Genomic DNA, 19,819 nt, shown 5'->3' with positions numbered 1-19,819 from the left:
GTCTCCTCGTTCCTCGTGTGTGTGCATCGTGACAAACGGGTTATTGGGAATGTGGAATGTTAGCATCTGTAATCTGTGAGTTAAATGTAAGCTTTAGCTCAATAATACATCTTCAATTTATTAATAATTCATTTGGATGAGACATTGCCACCCAATATGGTAACAAAAAATAATGCATAAAATAAAAAAACAGGTATCAGGTCTTATTTTAGATTTATGCTGCTGACCAAATAAATGATCAAAAACACTGGTTTGGGTCAAAATTATATATATATTTATTTTTTTGGTTGATTGCACCAACCTACCTAGTAAAAAGACAAAAATTGCAACAAAAAGTAATGTTATTTAAAATATTATTATTATTATTATTATTATAATTTATTGTTTTTTTTTTTTTTTTGGTTGATTGCACCAACCTACCTAGTAAAAAGACAAAAATTGCAACAAAAAGTAATGTTATTTCAAATATTATTATTATTATTATTATTATTATTAATCTCTGTTCCAAGTAAGTTTTACTATGGACTAGTTAGCTAACATATTTAACGACGACCTAACATGTCTCGATTTTAAGTTTTCTTTATCACTTATTGGTTGCATGTTTTTCTAAACAGTTGTCTATGGGTTTTATGCTCAGTTTTCTGCGGTTTTATGTAGTCGGTAGCAATAACTGTTTTAAGTCCCAAGATGGCAACAATTAGCTAGCTTGCATTAATATTAAAATAGAGACCATGAGTGGTACGGAGACATGAAAGTAGCACACTGTTGTTGCCGCAATTGACAATGTCTGTAGCGATCATTATACAAAGTACTTTATAATTTGTTCATTTGATTTGCAGTCACTAGTACACAATATTACGTTTTCAAAGAAAAAAATCATCCACTCTTTTTAACAGGATCTCTTCAAAAGGCTGAATAATATTTAGAATGAAAAGATTTATGATAGGCTTAATACGGCATACAGCTATCTGGCTGTGCTCATGTAACTTCTAAAGGCCTTGAGTACTTTTATTTGTTAATAGTCATTTGAATATCTTATTCTAATGTTAAATGAATTACGCATGAAACAGGTCACACTGTGCATTTTTTTCCATTAAAAGTGACCTACTATTTACTTTGATATGTAAGATGACAACATGAATACTTCTAGATCTGTTTACATACTATCAAATGTTATGGTTAGATGCATATGTTTTCAAAACAACCCATAAGCTGTCTGTAAATCATCTGGTTAAGGGACTGTGGAAACACTGACATTTCAGAGCAGATGCTGACTCACAGAACAGACCCATGTCCTCTCTTAGATCAGAAAGTGTCCGCTATTTATACTCTTTTCTACATCCTTTCATAAGCACTCCTCTATATTGCAGTTAAAACCTGTTATTAACATCTCAGCATGTGTATGTTTCCATCACTTGGTATGTACTCATGACATTTTCTTTTATTTGAACTGCCTGCTCACTATTGTGCTGGCCTGGGTATATATTATATCTTTGCACAATTATCAGGATTAAAAGATGCACTTATCAAGCTTCTAGTTTCTTTGTTGTTCTTTTGTTCCTGCCTATTAAAATGCCACATTCATGTGGCCATATTACGTAGATATAGAATGATGAGAAGTCTTTGTGGTAGCAGGACATTGTTGTGAAATGCTGCAGTGTTGTGGAGTCTCGTCAGTGTTGGAGAAACATCCAGCCCTTATGCAGGACAACAAAGATGTGGCTTCAAATGCTAATGAACGGGCTGTGTGGTGGCATGATCTCATAGTTGGCTCAGGTTTAGGTTGGAGTTTTCTGGACCCCAAGGAAGCAGTTGTAAAGCACCAACAATCTTCTCGTACCCTTTTTCTTGCTTTAAAACTCGCTTCCTCTGTAGCCCACATCTTGCCTAATGTGCTCTTTCCACAATTCAGACACTGAAATCTATTTGTAAACATAAATATCTAATGTAAATTGTGCAAAAATTTAAAATAATGAAGATAAAAACTTTTGCTGTTTATCAAAGAAAAATATATAGGATTGCTTATGGGATTCCACTACTGTTCAAAGTTTTGGTATCACTATGCTTTTTCTTTTAAATAAATTAATAGTTTTACTCAGCAAGGATATTAAACTGATTAAAAGTGACAGTGAAGACATTTGTGTTGTAATGAAAGATTTATATTTTAAATAAATGTTGTTCTTTTGAACATTCTATTCATCAAAGAAAGTTGCACAACTGTTTCAGAAATGTTTCATATGCACAAAATCAGCATAATAGAATGATTTCTGTGTGACTCAGAAGACGAGTAATGAGTGCTGAAAATTCAGCTTTGGCATAAAAATTTTAAAAATGCATTTAAACAGAAAACTGTTATTTTAAATGATTAAAAACAACTTATCCTGTTTTTGAAGTGTTTATTATACATTTTATATTGGTTTTATTTTTTACCGATTAGCCCTAATTATTCTATATTTTATATATACATCAATATTTAAGTATTTTATTAGGTTAATTTGATTGCCCAGCTGCTTTAATGTTTTTATCCATTAAAGGACTGCCATCTTATTGTGCTAGTTATTAGACATTACTATTTTTGAGTTCTGTGAACCAGTATTGCCAGTATAATAATTGAAATCTTGAAACGGTCCGTGCAAATGAGGCATAAAAGCACAACATGCACTCCTGCTGGGTCACTGTGCCGCTGCCTCACCCTTTACCCAGGTGGCTGTCTGAGATTCAGTGACACATCCGTGATAAAAGAGGCTTTAATATGCTTAACAGCAAAATCATTCGGCATTGCCAAATCACAGAATTACCAGAAGAAACTACGGCATGTGCTTCTTGTGTAGATGCAACAGGGAGCATCAAAGTCATAGAAATATTGGGAAGCTTGTGTTAGTCTTGTTTTAGGGCTGTATAGAGCACTTAAATCACATACAGTGGCAGAAATTGCTCATCTGCAGGAATGATGGTGCCCAGCTGTGTCATTTATAATAATTTCTGATTATTACTTTAATGGATTTTTCAAGTTTCCCATCATACTTCTCTCAACCAGAGGACTGGACTAAGACTGGATTGATGACACATTTATGGGATTACAATAAGTCCCTCAAAAGTAACATTAATTCCCTCCGTTCTGAAAAGCTAGTTAGCTACAGTAGTTAGATAACAACAAACACCTGTGGTGCTTTGTTTAATGAAAGTTCATTTTGCATTTTAAATAAAAAGAAAGGCCACTGCACAACCTCTGTGCCAGCTGTACATGAAATGGGAATTAAATGGCTTGTTCCACGGAGACAAACAGATTTAGTGTTGCTAATACAGTGTCCTACAGCAAGATGTGCCATTCACAAGGTTATTTGCTCCCAAAAGCGCACAAGACGGTGGCATGAGTGACTGTTTTAGATGCTCGGATGAGGTGATTCTGTTCCCAAATTTCCACGGGCCTCAATCTCTTGGGTGACCATATCTAGAGCAAAATATCTGGAGCAGTGTGAATGCTTGATCTGTCTTCTACCATAGCAGTGTTTGAGCTTATTTTAACGAAGTGCTCTCATTTTTAGAGTTCATGAGCAGATATTTATATCAAGGGGGTCAGGTGAGGTAGGACTGGATCTCTACACTGAGACCTTCTTAAAAATGACAGTGTTTTATGATGCTAATGCGATTAAGATGTTTGTGCTATCAAATTTAAGTCATTAATTAATAATCAGCAGTTATGAAGTTGCTTGTTCTTTAATGGATTTACTGGATTCCTTGGAATTTTGGACTACTGTTACAATGCTACATTCTTTCCCATTCTTTAGTGACTGTGGAAAAGTGCCAAAGGGAGTATTGGAAACTGGAAGCTGGCTGAACACACCGCTCTCCAAAACCATCTGTTTATTTAAAACGGCAAAGTAGTTTTGTGGTTTTTAAGTCCATTTGAGATAATCAATATACTAATGTACTTCCAAATGTTGACAAATTTCACTTTTGGCAGATATAAACATTGAAAATGTACAGTCTTTCTTTTCCAGAAAAAAATGAATTAAAAAAATGTGTGACTCATCCTGCATGCCCAATCAAATACTCTCTAGAATGAGAATGTCCCGCCCCCAATGCCATATGTGAGTAGCAAATCATGGGTTGTAGTTTTTATTAACTATTTTTAAAAAGTAATGAACCGTTTCCTGCCAAAAATTCCTGTTTGAATACAAAATATGTCAATACAGGAATTAAATTGTGCTTTTTAAGCTAATCATAGTATAAATGCCACTGAATAAATATGTTTTTGTTAAAGGGTCTTCTGTAATTATTTTTTATTTATTTTTATTTTAAAAATTCAATTCAATGTAACTTTTTTTAATGAATTTGTTATTTGAAATTGTAAATTATATTTTATCCGTGATTTTTTTTTTTTCCAGCTAATTCTGACAGTTTTCAAAAATGTGTAATTTTTATCACCTACATTTGTTATCCTTTTCATCAGACAACACCAAAGAGCACACAATGCATTCATTACAAGGCCAATAGACCCATGTAGCTCTGGGCATTGTGCCTAAGGCAGAGCAACTGCAGTGCCTGAGACTTTCATACGGCCCTCGTTTCTTTGTACTTTGTTACTTTGCAAAGGGCAGCAGGTTCGGAGCCACTAGTTTCCGTGGCAGCCCATATTATTTGCATTCAGTGCGTCCTGGTGTAATCTGTCTCAGCAGTCTTCACATATGTTGTACTTTCACTTCTGTACTTCCTTCTCATACCATCTGGCTCATAGAAGCAAGGCTGGGCTTAGGCCAGCTTGGTCCAAACCCCAGTCGTGCTGCGTTCAGCAAATCTTTGATTATCCCACTAATTCCTCAATACACCCTGCTCCTATAACACTCTTTATACAACTGAAAACACAGGATAAATGTGTTTGGACTGGACTTTTGAGACGATGTAGACTTATGTTGCATTTGTGTCATGTGATTTTTCCTTATTAGCTTCGCATGGATATCCTCTTATCTTAATTTACACTTAAAACCCTAAACCCCTTACTTATGACTGTGATCCAAACGTCCATGATGTCTCATTAACAGGATTCTTGCAGGACTGTCCTTGAAATACATTGCACTAATTCTTTTACAGTGGGTACGGAAATTATTCAGACCCCCTTAAATTTTTCACTCTTTGTTATATTGCAGCCATTTGATAAAATCATTTAAGTTAATTTTTTTTCCCATGTGATATTTCAGTTTTTCTTTTTTAATAAATCTGCAAAAATGTCAACAATTCTGTGTTTTTCTGTCAATATGGGGTGCTGTGTGTACATTAATGAGGAAAAAAAATTAACTTAAATGATTTTAGCGAATGGCTGCAATATAACAAAGAGTGAAAAATTTCAGGGGGTCTGAATACTTTCCGTACCCACTGTAGCTGTGGATATGTTGTTCTGTACATCTTGGGAGTCCTTTTCTAAATGATTGAATATTGATGTGACTGATAGCTATGCCTTTCAATGTTACTCCTGCTGCAGGGACATTCATTTTGATTAACATTAATCAATCATACGACTGCTATGTTTGACTTTCAAATGAACAAATCAATGCATTGTTGTTAAGGAACATGCTTTAAAGGATTAAGCTCTTGCTACTGTGTTGGGCATTTCAGTGAGTTATGATTTAGCCCTATTCCTGAATAAGTTTTCTGGCATACTACTGGCATACAGTTTTGGGGAGCAACTAACTAAACATAGCTAAACTTTTCTAGTAAAGTAGCAAACCTTTTCTAGTGAAGCTACTTCCAATGGTCATGTTGTATTTTGAATGTCATATTGAATTGCACATGCAAATTCATTGCTAAGTGAGCTCTTTCTCAAATGCCGTCATGGGAAAGCCTGATTTGTTTTACTGAATCATTTAATCCTAAACAACCTTCTGGCATATGTAGCGCTGGAAGGTCTGGTTCATTGTAATAAATTGGTTCGTCCTGAAGTGTGATTCATTTTAGTGAATCGGTTCATCTTAAAGTGATTTATTCAGGTGAATCATTTTGTTTAGACATTAAATGAACAGAATCAAAAAAGATTCACTAATTCAAGTTCCTTCATGGTACTTCAGACTTCTTTATAGCCGAATATTTAGTTTCTTACTATGTTTTTGATTCAGTTATGTAACTAGGGAATATTCTTATTTTATTCATTATATTTATTGTAAATGTATGAAATTTGTTGTTATCACCCAATTATTTATTTTTTCATTCAAACTTTCATTGTTTTGTGTGTGAAAAGTACAGCTCTGATTAAATTATAATCATTACATTTATATCACTGTACAGTTATACATTTAAAAAATATTTTGCCCTCTGAAGTAGCTTTATTGTAGTTAGTAGTTTTGCAAACTACTATTACAAAAGAGTAGCTTGAATTAGGGCTGGGCGATATAGCTAAAAAATGTATCAACGATATAATGTTTCATATCGTTCGGTATCGATAATTATTGACATTTTTTATAACCTTTTTTAAAACAGAGCAATAGAATTTTTTTTTTAATTTAACCACTGTATTTTTAAATTAACCCAATTTATTGAGACAAACAACAAAAATTTTTTGTTTTAACAGTCAAACACACAATCAAAATTAAACAAATATCTAATTTCTAATGTTTTATATGCAGATTAAATAGGTCTTAAAGAAACTTTTGTCTTGTCTCCCGAGGGCGCAATGAGCAAAATAATGCAGCACATTTAAGTTGTCAACGCAAGGAAGTAACTATAAAAAAAACGTGCATTACGTCTAAATTAACTCATAAAAATCAAATATAATTTCCTAAATTGCATAAACAATTATGAACAAAACAGCATCATGTATTTATGCATTGCTTAATCCAAAGAGCCGAAGCGCCCATCACTCAGATTGCCTTTAAAAACATATGAGACGCAGTGAAAACCATTCACACAGATTGCCTTTAAAAATATGAGACGCAGTGAAAAGGAATAAACCTCCAAAAATTTGTGATGTGTTTTCTAAAAGTTTCAACTGTTTAAGACGCGAGTGCAGCAGTCATATTTGTCCGTATAAAAATGCGCTGAATATGCATTCTGTGTGAATGGCTTTGTTTCGGTTTTCACCTAATCAAGATCTTCTCCGCATTGAGCTTCTATATTTCTCTAATATTTTGAATGAATAACGCAGCAGTGGCACATCTCATGGGCTAGACTAACAAAACATTAAAATGCAACAACGTCGCTTACATCATCACCGCATCTCGTGCGCCACTGATGATGCTCCCAGACGCACACCTAACATTCAAATGCAAATGTTTATTTTAAATTCGACTAATATTCATTCTTTATTCACAATCTCCTCATCACAGGCAGGCACAGCACTCATTTTAGCATGTGTTCGTGTTTGTGTGTGCTGTCTGCGTCACTCATAGCTTAACAATTTTTGAAAAGCCAATAGAAAGCACAGTCATTTCTCTTAAGGAATTTGTTGTAGAATACTGTTTACAGTCTTTCTAATGCTTAAGCCTCGTCATTTCTTTTGATTTCTGTATGAGAGTTTCTTTCTTTACAGGATGACCTTTAACTAGTGTGTATCTCCATGCTGCATCTCTTTTAGATTAGATTTTCAAATCATGAATAGGCTCAATGAGTCTAGATCTGAGTCTGAATCACAATAGATATTTGTAACTTAATATCAACAAGAAAAACCATATGTATTTCTTCCAGGTCAAAGGACTCTGCACCACAAAAGTGATGTTCTTGAAACGGTTGTATTAGTGAACCCATCAGAAGATACTGTTATCTCTGAGGTAAGTTATTTAAAGAAAATATCTGGACAAGCTGCTATATGTTTCTAATAAAGATAAATAATAGATTTGATGTTAGACTGAATAACCTTGTCACAGTATAACCTTGCTGCAAACAGACTGACTCTAATAGACTAATGTGTTTTAAATGGCCTCTTTGTCTCTTATTATGTCCTAGATCCATTGTCTTGTATCTGACCCAGCTGTGCACAAGCTGCTGGTCCTGAGTGGGCAGAGTTCTGACCAAGGTGACCTGGTTCTCCAAACTGGAGTGTTCGGTCATCAAACCTTCTCACGTGTGTTTGCTGATCCTGGGGTAAGTTTAGATAATATACAGTATCTCACAGAAGTGAGTACACCCCTCACATTTTTGTAAATATTTTATTATATCTTTTCATGTGACAACACTGAAGAAATGACACTTTACTACAATGTAAAGTAGTGAGTGTACAGCTTGTATAACAGTGTAAATTTGCTGTCCCCTCAAAATAACTCAACACACAGCCATTAATGTCTAAACTGCTGGCCACAAAAGTGAGTACACAAAAGTGAGTACACCCCTAAGTGAAAATGTCCAAATTGGGCCCAAAGTGTCAATATTTTGTGTGGCCACCATTATTTTCCAGCACTGCCTTAACCCTCTTGGGCATTGAGTTCACCAGAGCTTCACAGGTTGCCACTGGAATCCTCTTCCACTCCTCCATGACGACATCACGGAGCTGGTGGATGTTAGAGACCTTGAGATGCTCAATAGGGGTTAGGTCTGGAGACATGCTTGGCCAATCCATCACCTTTACCCTCAGTTTCTTTAGCAAGGCAGTGGTCGTCTTGGAGATGTGTTTGGGGTCGTTATCATGTTGGAATACTGCCCTGCGGCCCAGTCTCCGAAGGGAGGGGATCATGCTCTGCTTCAGTATGTCACAGTACATGTTGGCATTCATGGTTCCCTCAATGAACTGTAGCTCTCCAGTGCCAGCAGCACTCATGCAGCCCCAGACCATGACACTCCCACCACCATTCTTGACTGTAGGCAAGACACACTTGTCTTTGTACTCCTCACCTGGTTGCCGCCACACACGCTTGACACCATCTGAACCAAATAAGTTTATCTTGCAACCCTCTACATTGCGAGTAAATCACTTGGATATGCGACTAAATCTTACTCTGGGCGACTAAATAATATCTAACATTAGCCACTGGCTATGCCATGAGGTGCCATGTTGAACTTCCAGTGACCAGTATGAGAGAGTGAGAGCGATAACACCAAATTTAACACACCTGCTCCCCATTCACACCTGAGACCTTGTAACACTAATGAGTCACATGACACCGGGGAGAGAAAATGGCTAATTGGGCCCAATTTGGACATTTTCACTTAGGGGTGTACTCACTTTTGTGGCCAGCGGTTTAGACATTAATGGCTGTGTGTTGAGTTATTTTGAGGGGACAGCAAATTTACACTGTTATACAAGCTGTACACTCACTACTTTACATTGTAGCAAAGTGTCATTTCTTCAGTGTTGTCACATGAAAAGATATAATAAAATATTTACAAAAATGTGAGGGGTGTACTCACTTCTGTGAGATACTGTAATTGTATTCACATTGATATGAAATATATATGTATATTGTGACTAATTTTGGACTTGTTTTTTCTCACGTAGGTCAGTAATTTGCTGGTTAAATCCAGCTCTGGACAGCGGGCATCACTGACTGTGTCTTGCCGTGGTGAGGCAGGCTGGAGCTCTCTGGGGCAACAGCAACGCATTAGGGAGTTTCTGAATTATAGGCTGAATCCAGAGCCCATACTCCCGAAGATGGAGGGGGTCACGGAGTTTACCGAATACATATCTGAGACTGTGGATGTACCATCCCCATTTGACCTTCTGGAGCCTCCAACCTCTGGAGGATTCCTAAAGCTGTCAAAGCCTTGCTGCTACATCTTTCCTGGTGGACGGGGGGATTCTGCGCTTTTTGCCGTCAATGGGTTTAACATTTTGATTGACGGTGGCTCTGACAGAAGGTCATGCTTCTGGAAGCTTGTCAGACATTTAGATCGTATTGATTCTATCCTTCTTACGCATATTGGTGCTGATAATCTTCCCGGGATCAATGGACTCCTTCAAAGGAAGGTTGCAGAACAAGAGGAAGAACAGTCTCAAGGCTCAACCACCTATAGTGATTGGATGAAAAACCTGATATCACCCGAGCTCGGAGTTGTGTTCTTCAACGTACCTGAGAAGCTTCGCACATCAGAATCAAATTTGAAAGTCAAGCGAAGCATTGAGGAAGCCTCTCTTACTTTGCAATACCTCAACAAGATAGGAATTAAGCCTGAGCCTCTTTTTCGAGTGGTTAGTAATACCATCGAGCCCATCACTCTTTTTCACAAGATGGGTGTGGGCAGGTTAGACATGTTTGTCCTGAACCCTGTGAAGGACAGTAAGGAAATGCAGTTCCTCATGCAGAAGTGGGCAGGTAACAGCAAGGCCAAGACAGGCATAGTGCTTCCCAATGGAAAAGAGGGAGAAATATCTGTACCGTATTTGACATCTATTACTGCTCTCGTTGTATGGCTCCCTGCCAACCCTACAGAAAAAATTATCAGAGTTTTGTTTCCAGGAAATGCACCGCAGAACAAAATCCTTGAAGGGCTTGAAAAGTTGAAGCACCTTGATTTCTTGCGGTATCCGGTAGCCACCCAAAAAGACATAAATTCTGGTGTTTCACCTTCAGCGGTAAAACAAACAAAGCTAAAGCAAAGAACTGACAGCAAAGAAAGTCTCAAATCATCTCCCAAGACTCAAGCACCAGCTAAGCCTTTTAAGAAAGAAACCGATGAGCATGAGGATGTATCCATTGTCGACATAAAGAGTGACTCTGTCAATGAGAACAAGATTGAGAAAAAAGAAGAAAAGAAGCACACCAAGCCCCTGAAACCAAAAGCAGATGTGACAGAAAAGAAAAAAATATTGAAAGAGAAATCACTGAAAAAACACCCCAAGGAAAGGGTGTCTAAAATGGATGAAAAGAAAGACAAAGAAAAGAGGGAAGTTAAAAAAGAAAAACGTGAAATTAAAAAAGATGATGCTGTGAAAAAAGATGAGAAAAAGTTTAAAACCAAGGACACTACAAAACCTGAACTGAGAAAAATAACTAAACCTGACCTGAAACCTTTTACACCAGAGGTCAGAAAGACCCTCTACAAGGCCAAAACCCAAGGGAAACCCAAAACAATAAAGAGCAAACCTACAACTGCCAAGGTAGAGAGTGCAGAGATTGCGGCCCAACCAGTGGCTGAGAAGACTGAGCCTGAGAAACCAGAAAAAGGGACAGGAGAAGTAATATCTGCTCCCTCTACTCCAGAAGATTTAACAAAAGACTTTGAAGAAATGAGACCCACTGAAACAACAGATCAATCTGAAGCTCCTAAAAGTGCCCTTACTGTCTCTGAATTACCAGCTGAAAGAGACAAAGAAACTTCAAATGTTGCAGAGGAGCAAGAACAAGATCATGTTACAGAAACCAATATTGTGGAACAAAAAAATACAGAGAAAGAAGCAGCACCATCAGCAGAAATCCAAGAAGTGCCATCAGCAGAAGTGAAAGAACAACAGGATGAGACCCAAACATCAGAATTGGAGAAATTTGAGGATGAGGGTGCTGCAATTGAAGATGAAGATGAAGAGGAGGTTGAGATACAGCCTGTTAAGAAGATGGCAGAGGAGGAGGAGGAGGAGGAAGACATGGGAATAGGAGATGAAGAGGATGAAGGGGCAACAAAGGAAACCAAAGATTTAGAGGGCGTGGACAGAAAACATGAAGTTGAGGAAATGGAGAAGCAAAAACAAGTGGAGGAAAGAAAGACTGAAACTGAAGAGGCGCAGTTTGAAGAAGAGGATGTGATTGAAAAAGCTGAGCTAGAGGAGGCAGAGGATTTGGATGCCATTGCCGATGAAGAAATAAAGGAATTCTCTGCTGAGAAAGTAAAGGAAGAAGAGGATGCATATTTGTCAAATGTTGGAGGTGTTACAGCTGGCATTACCTCTACAGCCCAAGCTGCTGCAGCAGCTGAAAACTTATCATACATTCAGGATGAAACCATCCCTGGTTACTCTGAGACTGAACAGACCATCTCAGATGAGGAGATCCATGAAGAAGCAGAGGACAGGATACCACACCTTCAATATGAGGTTGGTGGCTATGATGTCTCGGTCCCAGACCAACCAGGCTCCTTTGATGCCATCCATGGAATGAGAGAAATGCAAGCTGCTGCAATGGGCAATGGAACAGGCAAAGTATTGATTGGTGCACAGGAGCCACCTATTTCCATCTATACCAGCATACTTGCAGCACCACTAGCTGAAGAAGAACATGTTTCTTCAGCAACGTCTATAACAGAGTATGACAAACTGTCTTCTTTACCCACTTCCGTTGCAGAAGATCAGTCAGTGGCATCAGTCACAGCACCTCAGACTGAAGACACTGGAAAAAGTTCCCTTGTCTTGGATACCGTTCAACCGGTTACCCAGACTGAGGCCACCCAAGAAAAAGACTACCTACATTCAGCTGGAACCATCTCACCAACATCCTCCTTAGAGGAAGACAAGTGTTTCAAATCATCTCCCTCTGAGGAATCTCCACCACTTCCCTTAGAAGGCAAAACTGAGGGAATTGAGATGGCTGTCCATTACGGTGATGAAGAGGAGGATGAATATGAGGATCAAACACCAAATGTTGAAATTTCACTTGGAAAGTTACAAGAAGCATATGCCTCACCTGATAAACTTGAACACAAGGAGAAAGAAATGGACAAACCCAAAAGTCCTGTGCCTTTAGGTCCTGATACTTCATCTGATGAAAAATCCTCACCACCTGAGATGGAGAAGGCGTCAGTGTCACCTTTTAGGGAGGACTCATTTTTTGAAGTACAAACAATACTCTCCTCCCCATCGCACAGTGTTTCTAAGCTTCCTGTTACTGAAGCTAGTGTTTTTTCAGATGTGGAAGACCGATGCATTAGCCCTGATGACAGCACTGTAAAAATGGCTTCTCCTACATATTCTGGACCACCTAGTGCGTCTCACTCTCCCCTCAGAATGCCACCTGTGGAAGGGAAGGATAAAGTTCGTCTTAAAGAGACTCATCAAAAACCAGGAGTGCCAGTTAGCTCCATTGAAATTGAATCTGAAAAGGAGAGTGTAAAACAAAAACCTGATATTTTAGATGAGAAAGAAATACCTCAAGAAGAGGAGGAAGAAAAGGAGAGAATCCAGGAAGTAACCTCTGCCCCTTCCCCACTTGTTGATGACTTGTCAGCTAAAAAAGAAAGTCTACCAGTTCTACCATCAAAAGAAATAAGTGATACAAAGGTAATGCCTGATCCAAGTGTTGAAAAGAAGGGCAAAGTTGAAGAGGACTTAAAAGCGAGCAGCAAGGCTGTAATTCTTGAGGATAAAGATACCAAATTATCTGATGATCATGACGTTGAAGAAACTTTTGATTTAAAATTGTCTACAGACAAAGAAGAGAAAAGAGAGGAGAAAGAAAAGGAGGGTGAGAGAGATGATACTGAAGGGAAACATGAGGAAGACCAATTATTAAAGTATGCAGAGGTTACAGATAAAAGTGATGTAATATCAGAACCAGAAAAAGCAGCATTGCCCTCTAAAGAGGATTTTGATAAGAAAAATGCAAATGAAGAAGAGTTTCAAGAAAAGAGTTTTCCAGTGGTTCTGGAAAGTTATGAGATAGAAAAACAGGAGAAAGAAGAAGAAGAAATTCAGTCAGAGAAAGCCAAAATATCTTCTAAATTGGACAAGGAATCCAAAGAGAAAGATCTGACTGATATATCTTGTCAGTCCATAGAAAGCACAGATATAAAAGCAGAAACATCAACATCTCATGAAGTAGCCAAAGCATATATGGAGACACAAGACACTGTAGAGACAGATGTGACAACTAAACCGGAAAAGACCTCTGAGCAGAAATCTGAATCAACTGATATTACACCTGAACAGGTGGCTTTGGAGGAAACTGATTCATCTGTCTGTATAAGCCCATTTAAAGAAGACAGAGATGGCCTCAAATCTCAAATACAACAGTTAAGTGAAAAAACAGATGTTACACTGAAAGATGAAGAAAAGGTAGAAAGTAAAAGTGAGGCTGGACTGACATATGAGAAAATGATTTCAGCTGCCAAAGAACACGAAGACTCTAGGGATACAAATGTAGAGAAAGCAAAATCTGTGACGCCAGAGCAAATTTCCCTCTCAAAACCAGATGTTCAATCTACAGAGATGCATGTAGAAGTGTCCATTATAGAGAAGGATATGTCTGCTAAAGATGATCAAGAATCTAAAGGGATGTCAGCACAAGAGATGAAACCTCATATATTAGAGGCAACTCTAAGTGAGACTGAAATGACTAGTAAACAAGATGAATACTTAAAGGAGAAGCTATTAGAAGAAACTCAAACCACACAACATTTAGAAAAAGCAGATGTATCATACAAAGAAGAGCCTCAAATAACACATTCCGTCATTTCACAGGACACCGATGAAATTAGCCAAGATATGGAAACTGTAGAGGATACTAAATCCAAAACACAAATTTCAATTTCAGACAAAATGGATTCCTTACCAATATTACACCAAGAACCTAAAGAGGAACAACCAGAATTGAGCCAAGGTCAAGTTTTGCTGTCTGAATCTGAGAAATTAGATTTGTCCTCTAAAGATTATCAGGCCCAGAAAAACAAAGAGTTTGTGAAGCTAACTAGCAAACCAGATGAAGAGTCTACAGAATGTCAGACTTATGAAAAAAGAGATATGCATACTATCTCTAAATCTGATTTTGATTCTGAAGTGAAGAGTGGACCCCAGACAATAACACCAGAGAAAGAAGATGTGCAAGCTAAAGTGGATGAAATAAGCAAAGGCATATTTGTCAATTCTGAACAACCAGTTGAGTTTGAAGACATTTCCCCAAAACCGTATGAATCTAAAGATAAGTGTGTGGAGGATACTCAACTTCAGATATCTACAGATCAATCAGTATCCGAGAGTGCCGCTGCTAAAAACGACCAACAGTATGAAGAAAAACACACTGAAGAGATTGAAACTGAAGAACCTCAACCAAGCATGGCGACAGATGTGCCATCTGACACAAAACAAGAACGTAAGGCAATATCTGTGGAAGAAAAGCCAGAACAGATTTCAACAGAATCAAAAACTCTGGATTCAAAATCAGAACATGATACTTTAGACACACTGAAGAAAACAGATCTTCCCATTGCAGAAGATAAAACAACTGATTCAAAAGTAAGCAAAGAGCCCGAGGAGAAATTAATGAAAGAAGATGCATCAAAATTGGTGTCAGATAAATTAAACAGCAAAATGGACTTGGGAGCCAAACCGAAATCTTTGGTAGAATCTTCAGAACAAATGCTTGAGACCTCAGAACTGAGTTGTAAAGAAAAAGTGGAATTGAAAGATGAACCTAAAGGAGATATCAAACAAGACACATCATTACATGAAACCTATACGTTCCCATCGTCGGACATTGGATTCAAATTAAATTTAGATTATAAAGAAAAATTCATTGAAGAAGCCTCCTCAACTGTGGACAAAACAAAAGACACCAAGTCAACCTTTGAAACTACATTTTCAACCAAATTTTCAGATGAAGATGAAAGTACTGAGGAGGATGAAGGAGATGCTGTTTGTGTGGGAGGGGCTGGTTCAAGACCATTATCTGTGGAACCTTGGAAGTATGAAGAACCAAAGGCAAGCAGTTCTGAGACAAGTATGAAAAAAGAGGAAATTGTGGCCCATTTAGAAAAAAAAGAGTTGACTAGAGATTCCAGTGGAACATCACCTGAACCAGAGAAGGAGTTTAAGGTGGATACCACATCACTTACACCACCTACTACAGATACAAGTAGTAAAGCTGTCTCCGAGACTCTAACTGAGAGCAAACCAACAAGTATCACACTGCCCAGCTCTGACAGTCAGGCAAGTGTTGAGGATGACCAACATGAAGCATTGCTCTCTTCAAAGGAAGCAGTAAAACCGGAGAAGGAGGCTGAGAGGGAAAGGGAAGGAGAACGAGAGATTGCCTCTCCAGGGTTAGAGTCACATTCTGATTTTCAAAAGACTGGCAGTGCTGATGAGAAATGTGCTGAAAAGTCTGATAGTGAGAAAATGAAATCTGATGACAAGATGACCTGTGAAGTGGAAAAAGAAAGCTATGAAGCCTCTAAATATGAGCCATATGAAAAGCCTGTTTCAAAAGACACTGCGAGAGGAAGAGAGGAAGAGGACCAGTACCCTAGTCTGGATAGAGATTTAGATGACAACAGAAAAACAAGTCAGGCCACTTTGCTTGGAGCTGCTTGTTCAGTAGAGGAACAAAGTGATGAAGAGCCAGTGTCTTTCAGCAAGGTTGATTACCAGACCTCACCAAGTATTCACAGCAGCCACAGTGCCTACTCAGAGCAAGACAATAAGGAGCGATACCAAGAAGAAGATCTGGTTAGAGAAGAGAGACCAGATCTTTTTGTCGACAATAGTTTTACATGTGACAGCAAAGCTTCGGCAGCAGGTTCAAGCTTGTTTGCCTCTAGTGATTTTCAAGACAATTCTGAGAAATTGGAGAGAGAAGAGAAGGAGAAGGAGAAAGAGGACACACATTCTCCTCTTCAAGGAAAAGATGATGGAAGTCATGTTAAATTGCCAGATAAAGAGCCATGTACATCTGCTTCCAGCCTTTCAAAACCTGATACACAAGAGAAAGACCATAAAACAGAAGCAACATTGGCAACGCCTCATTCAGAGGATCTGGACAAGACAAAAACCCATGTGACTGAATCTCCCCCTCCACAAGGGCTTCTTACATCATCACAAGATAAAAGTCTTCAGAGTCTAACAACTTCATCAACATCTGCTTCCGATGAGAACAAAATGGAGAGTCCAATCTCAAGTGAAGGTTACAAATATAAAAACGAACTGGATTCAGCTGAAAGCCAAAGTGACCTGTTTTCTTCTGGTCGATTCTCACCACCTGAAAAGGACATGCTTCCTGCCAGGTTATCACCTGAAGATCCCAACACCACCGCTCCTGGTTCTTCAGGGCAGTCCATGAAAGTCGATGACAACGTTCTTGCACTTGAGTGCACTGGAAAAACAGATTCTCTTTCCAGCAAGTCATTAATTGTGAGTGCAGAGACAGAGGAATGCTTGGTCAGAAGCCAAAAAATATTTGCAGAAGAAGAGGATGACTATGATGAGGAGGAAGATGAAGATGCAAGTGACTTGGATATTGAAAAGGGTGCCAGAGAGATGTCTGAAAAAGAGTCCAAAGTAGCATTTGATACCATGACTATATCTAAACCATTCGAAACAAAACAAGAAGATACTACTGGTTCCTTAGCATCTGGAGCATCTGCAGAAGATCTACAGACAGATGGTGATTCATCCACAAAAAAGTCTGCCATAACAGAGCCTTTATCAGTACCTGCAGAGCACAAGGATGTAATCAGCAAGGAGGATGAACAGTCCAAGAAAAAATATACTTGTTCAGTCCAATATGACATACCCAAACCCAGCGATGACAAACATGAACCACAGAAAACATCTGATAAAAAGCATGAATTGACTGAATCCCAAGCTGTTGCTCAATCAGCCATGTCTGATGCAACTTACTCATCATCTTCATCCTTTAGTTACTCTTCCTCAACGTCTGCCTCATATTCAACTGGTCAACACCTTGGAGAAGGCCTAGAAACGTTGATTAATATTCCTAGTGTCCAACTACGATCAGATGGAGACAGTATATCATATGAGTACTCATCGCTAAAAGAGGAAGAATCGCCCATTATGGATTTACCATGTTTAAAAAAAGATGAATACATGGAAGTCACAGACCGAATGACACCTGCTACAACTACAGCTGAATCAATATCTAGTCTTGCCAGGTTTTCTCCTCTCAGTCCCTTGGAGGAATCCAAATCATTTCTTCAAGATCAAACATCATCAGCAGAGGAAAAGTCAGAGGAGGATATGTCAAGCATTAAATCTGACAGGGATCATGTCTCTCTTCCTAAACATGTAGCAGAGCCACATTCCTCAAAATCACCAGAATCAGCAACTTCTGAGCATGCAACTCACCCAACTGAGGTGGCATCTGCGACATCTCTTAAGTTTGACATTGCACCTTTGGAGAAGGCTGACTCTACAGACAAACAGTCGCAGGAAAAATCCTCTGACGATGAGCCTGAGGATAACAAAAGCAGTTTTGAGGAAGGAACCTTGCCATGTAGAATTGAATGTGAAAGATCTTCAGCTACTGAAAAATTAAGCACAGCATCTTTACCAGAGCAACATGCTGATGTAAAACCCTCAACCACGATATTACGTTCATTTGATCTGCAAACCACAGATGGACCAACAGAAGTGAAAAGTTCTCAGAAGGTGCCAGTTACAACATGTGGGCCTCTCAGTACCAACACACAAAGTGAACAAAGTATGAAGCAAGAAGGGGCAGAGAAGTCTGAGGACATTAAAGACTTGCCTGAAAAAGTACAGGAGGGGGTTGAAATGAAAGAAGCAAAAGTGAGCAAAATGGAATATGAAGAGGAGCATGAGACAGATGAGAAAGGAGGAGTAAAACATAAAGCAATGGAGGAAGAACAGATACAACCTGAAAAGATGGTCGAAGTGAAGTCAGAAAAGATGGGAGAGAGCCTAGATGATGGCAAGAAGTCAGAGCAGCAGAGCGATTGTGAAGGGAAAACGGAGCAGTCAAAAGTAAAGAAAGAGGTAGAACAAATTGAAACAATTGTAGAAAAGGAATGTAAAGAAAAAATGGAAGAGAAGAAAGAGCAAACAGAAGAAAAGTTGATGGAAGAAGACAGCAAAAAAACAGATACAGTTGAGTCCAGCCAGCATAGTGCCTTTGCGTCCACAATGCAGCATGAAAATGTTGTATGTCTAAAGGCTCCACCTGGCTATGGAGAAGATGTTTATGAGGGTATAAAGGAGGAAAAGGGGGATGAAGAGGAGGAAGTGAAGTATGATTCAAAAGAACGTCCACCAACTCCACTATCAGGAGCACAGGCTTATTATCCTGAGGTCTCCAAGAAATCAGATGAGGAATTCACTCGACCCTCTGATCTTGGTATGGAGGCCATGTCCTCACATTCACCTTCGCTCTTCAAACACCGCAAAGGAGATATCTCTCCATCATTCATTAATCCAAGCCCACAGGAACTATCGAGTGAGGATGGAGAGGAAGATGCTAAAAGCGATCATTCAAGGGATGATGATGGTGATGAGCGTGAGCAGCATTCTGTCAAAAGGAGATCTCACAAGCAGCAGCATCGTCATCCCCACAGTCGCCATGAAGATGGTAAGGAGGGATCGCACAGCATACCGAGTGGTACATCGACTGGGCATGGCATTATGCTAGCAGGGGAGGAAACTCCTCCTACATCTTTGAGCGAGTCACTACCATCTCAGTCTGACTCAGATGTTCCTCCAGAGACTGAGGAATGTCCTTCAATTACAGCAGAAGGGAACCTTGATTCTGATGAAGACGCAGAGCATCTACCTGTGGACAAAATGTCTGCAGTTGGCGGCGGCGGAGGAAGTCATCATTCCTCCTCCCAGAGGAGTCACGATCCCCCGCCCATTCCAATGAAAGACCCTCTTCCTCACCCTCCACACCCTGATGTGTGCATGGTGGACCCAGAGGCCCTTCTTAATGGCCAGACCCACACTGAACGACCAGTGAAGAAAGACCTAAAAACAAATAGAGGCTTGAGGAAGACACTAGGAAAGTCTGCATCGCCAGCACGTAAAGGAGATAAAAAAAGCAGGAGATCTACTACCCCTGTGAAGCAGACATCCAAAGACTCCTCACCTCATGATCTTAAAAGAAAAGATTCGGAGAGGACTTTTCGTTTGTCCAAAATGTCTGAGACACAGGGATCCAGGGGAGACATCCACAACCCAGGAAGAGGACTGGTCAATGGCGTTAAGAGTAATGCAGGTACAAATATGCAT

The 19,819-nt window shown here is 39.0% G+C and overlaps 1 protein-coding gene across 2 annotated transcripts in view; it reads left to right on the top strand.

Annotated features, from left to right (window-relative positions):
• Nucleotides 1-19,819, top strand: part of LOC107666287 (microtubule-associated protein 1B-like) — a 53,547-nt gene that overhangs the window by 27,778 nt on the left and 5,950 nt on the right. For both annotated transcript variants that reach the window (XM_016457518.1, XM_016457519.1), the window contains exons 3-5: nt 7,675-7,757; nt 7,933-8,070; nt 9,419-19,805. In XM_016457518.1, coding sequence (XP_016313004.1) covers nt 7,675-7,757; nt 7,933-8,070; nt 9,419-19,805 — 10,608 coding nt within the window. The remainder of the gene's footprint in view (nt 1-7,674; nt 7,758-7,932; nt 8,071-9,418; nt 19,806-19,819) is intronic.

The sequence above is a fragment of the Sinocyclocheilus anshuiensis genome, unplaced genomic scaffold (genome assembly GCF_001515605.1).
Source record: "Sinocyclocheilus anshuiensis isolate Anshui unplaced genomic scaffold, SAMN03320099.WGS_v1.1 scaffold1225, whole genome shotgun sequence".
NCBI lineage: Eukaryota > Metazoa > Chordata > Actinopteri > Cypriniformes > Cyprinidae > Sinocyclocheilus > Sinocyclocheilus anshuiensis.
The sequence above is the reverse complement of the archived record's forward strand: the minus strand, read 5'-3'. Positions and strand labels throughout refer to the sequence as shown.